Source organism: Nanorana parkeri, unplaced genomic scaffold (genome assembly GCF_000935625.1).
Source record: "Nanorana parkeri isolate BGI_ZX_2015 unplaced genomic scaffold, ASM93562v1 scaffold751, whole genome shotgun sequence".
In the NCBI taxonomy this organism is placed as follows: Eukaryota; Metazoa; Chordata; class Amphibia; order Anura; family Dicroglossidae; genus Nanorana; species Nanorana parkeri.
Window position 1 is genome coordinate 430,947 of NW_017307019.1, and position 2,040 is coordinate 432,986.

General features: G+C 41.7%; 1 protein-coding gene across 1 annotated transcript in view; it reads left to right on the top strand.

Annotated features, from left to right (window-relative positions):
• Window positions 1-2,040, top strand: part of LOC108793483 (calcium/calmodulin-dependent protein kinase type IV-like) — a 77,096-nt gene that overhangs the window by 22,874 nt on the left and 52,182 nt on the right. The window contains exon 4 of the mRNA XM_018564441.1: window positions 767-829. Within this exon, the coding sequence (XP_018419943.1) occupies window positions 767-829 (63 nt within the window). The remainder of the gene's footprint in view (window positions 1-766; window positions 830-2,040) is intronic.

Here is a 2,040-nt window from a genome sequence, read left to right on the forward strand (position 1 = left end):
GTGGGCCCCCCGTTCCCCCCCCCCCCATTTTCTGGGGCTGGAGTTCTCCCTTAAAATTCCTACCAGACCTAAAGGGCCTGTTATGGATTTTGGGGGGAACCCCACACACTTTTTTTTGTTTTAACTTCCTAACATTCCTACTAGGCCTAAAGGGTCTGGAATATAGTGGGGCGGGGGGAGGGGGACCTCACGCTTTTTTTTTCCTCTTCTGCAGACTGTAAAAAAAAAAAAAATCCCTCTAATGTCACTTTGCTGCAACAAAATTTCGTGCACAAACTGGACTACCGCTAACGAATTTCGGAATTGGAAATTTGGATTCGTTTGCATTCGCCATTTCTGTAATTCGGAATTACGGATGCATCCGAATCTCCGAAAATTCGTCTGAATTTTGATTCGGAACGAAACGAATCGCATATGTCTAAAAAAGTCAATTGATGGAAAAATCTGGTCATTCAGCACATTCAGGTAGGCAGCTGACCTCATTTTTTGGGGGCATAACATTCTTAAACCTAGACCTATTATCTAGTGGAAGGCTCTGACCTACTTGCTTAGCTAAATCCAGGTGGTGGACAGGTAGTGTATGTTAATTTTATACAATATATTGCCCAAAACTGATACTGTCTGGATAAGTAATTATGCAGTCAGACCCAAAGGACAGACCCTTGAGGCATGTTCTCCTTGGTGCACTCTGTACAGTTCCTAGCCCAGGAGTATTACAGAGTTTATGAGATATTTCTGTAAACATTAAACTTTTTTTCATTTGTAGATTGACAAAAAAATTGTAAGAACTGAAATTGGAGTGCTGCTGCGTCTTTCACACCCTAACATTGTAAGTAAGATTTTTTATATATATATATATATCAACATAATACTGTTGTATTGCTTTGTACAATGTATATTTGTGCCGTACAACCAGTTCTGCCCAAATAAAGAGACAAGTAAATTATTTAATCAATAAATTCTACGGAAAATCAGAATTCAAGACCAGAAATACTGTAAGTGCATAGGCATACCTTCATGCATGGAGAGGTTACAGATGTTACTAAAGCATGTTTGGCTTTTTGCTATTCTGAGCTTTTCCAAGCTATTCTCATAATGTTGATATGACCATCTATGCTGTTGATGGCTCTTCCCCCTTTATTAGTTTGTGGTCAACATTTGAGGGGGGCCAAAAATAACTAAGGTAGCAACATCTTGCTATTAACCCCTTTACTGTCAGAGCCATTTTTTCATATTTTGCACACATGTTATAATCCACATTTCAGGCCTCTAAACTACTTAAACCCCCCACCGTTATATATTTCCTGAAAGCAGAGACCCTGTAGAATAAAATGGTGGCAGTTGCAAATGTTTATGTTGCGTGATATCAGTCCAACTCCTTATTAACCGAAAATTTCAGAAAAAAATTGACTTAAGTTACTTAAACAAAATATAATACCCATTTTTTTGTAAAATATAAAGGTTTTGAGATGAGGTTGTGCCAAATAAATAGATACCCAACATGCCAAGCTAAAAAATTGTGTGTGCTCGTGAAATGGCAAAAAATATGGTATCTCAAATTGTCCATAGGAGATGCTTTAAAAGCTTGTACAAGTCATCACTTTAGAGTTAACCATGAATATTGTTAACTTTAGCATACGTGCTAATCCTGGAGACTTAAAATATTTTTAGGGGGCATTTTTAAATGTATTTTACATTAAACTCCCAGTTATCCAGCACCCACGGGGATCAGTAGGTGCTGGATAACTAGTTTCTGGTTACTAGAGTGTTATTAGTAACTCTCAAGCAAGCACCCCCCCTCCCGCCAGTGGCGTAACAACCGGGGGGCAGGGGGGGCACTTCCCCCGGGCGCAGGACTGAGGGGGGGTGCCGTCACGACCCCCGCTAAACGAAGCCATGGCTCCCTCTCTCTGACACGATCACCCAGCTGTCATCGGGCGGCCGCTCGCTCTTCCGAGGCCACTGCGAGCGGCCCTCTACAGTGCCTGATTGGGAGCCGCGTCTGCCTGATCCAGCCAGCAAGCCCGGATCGCATAGCTG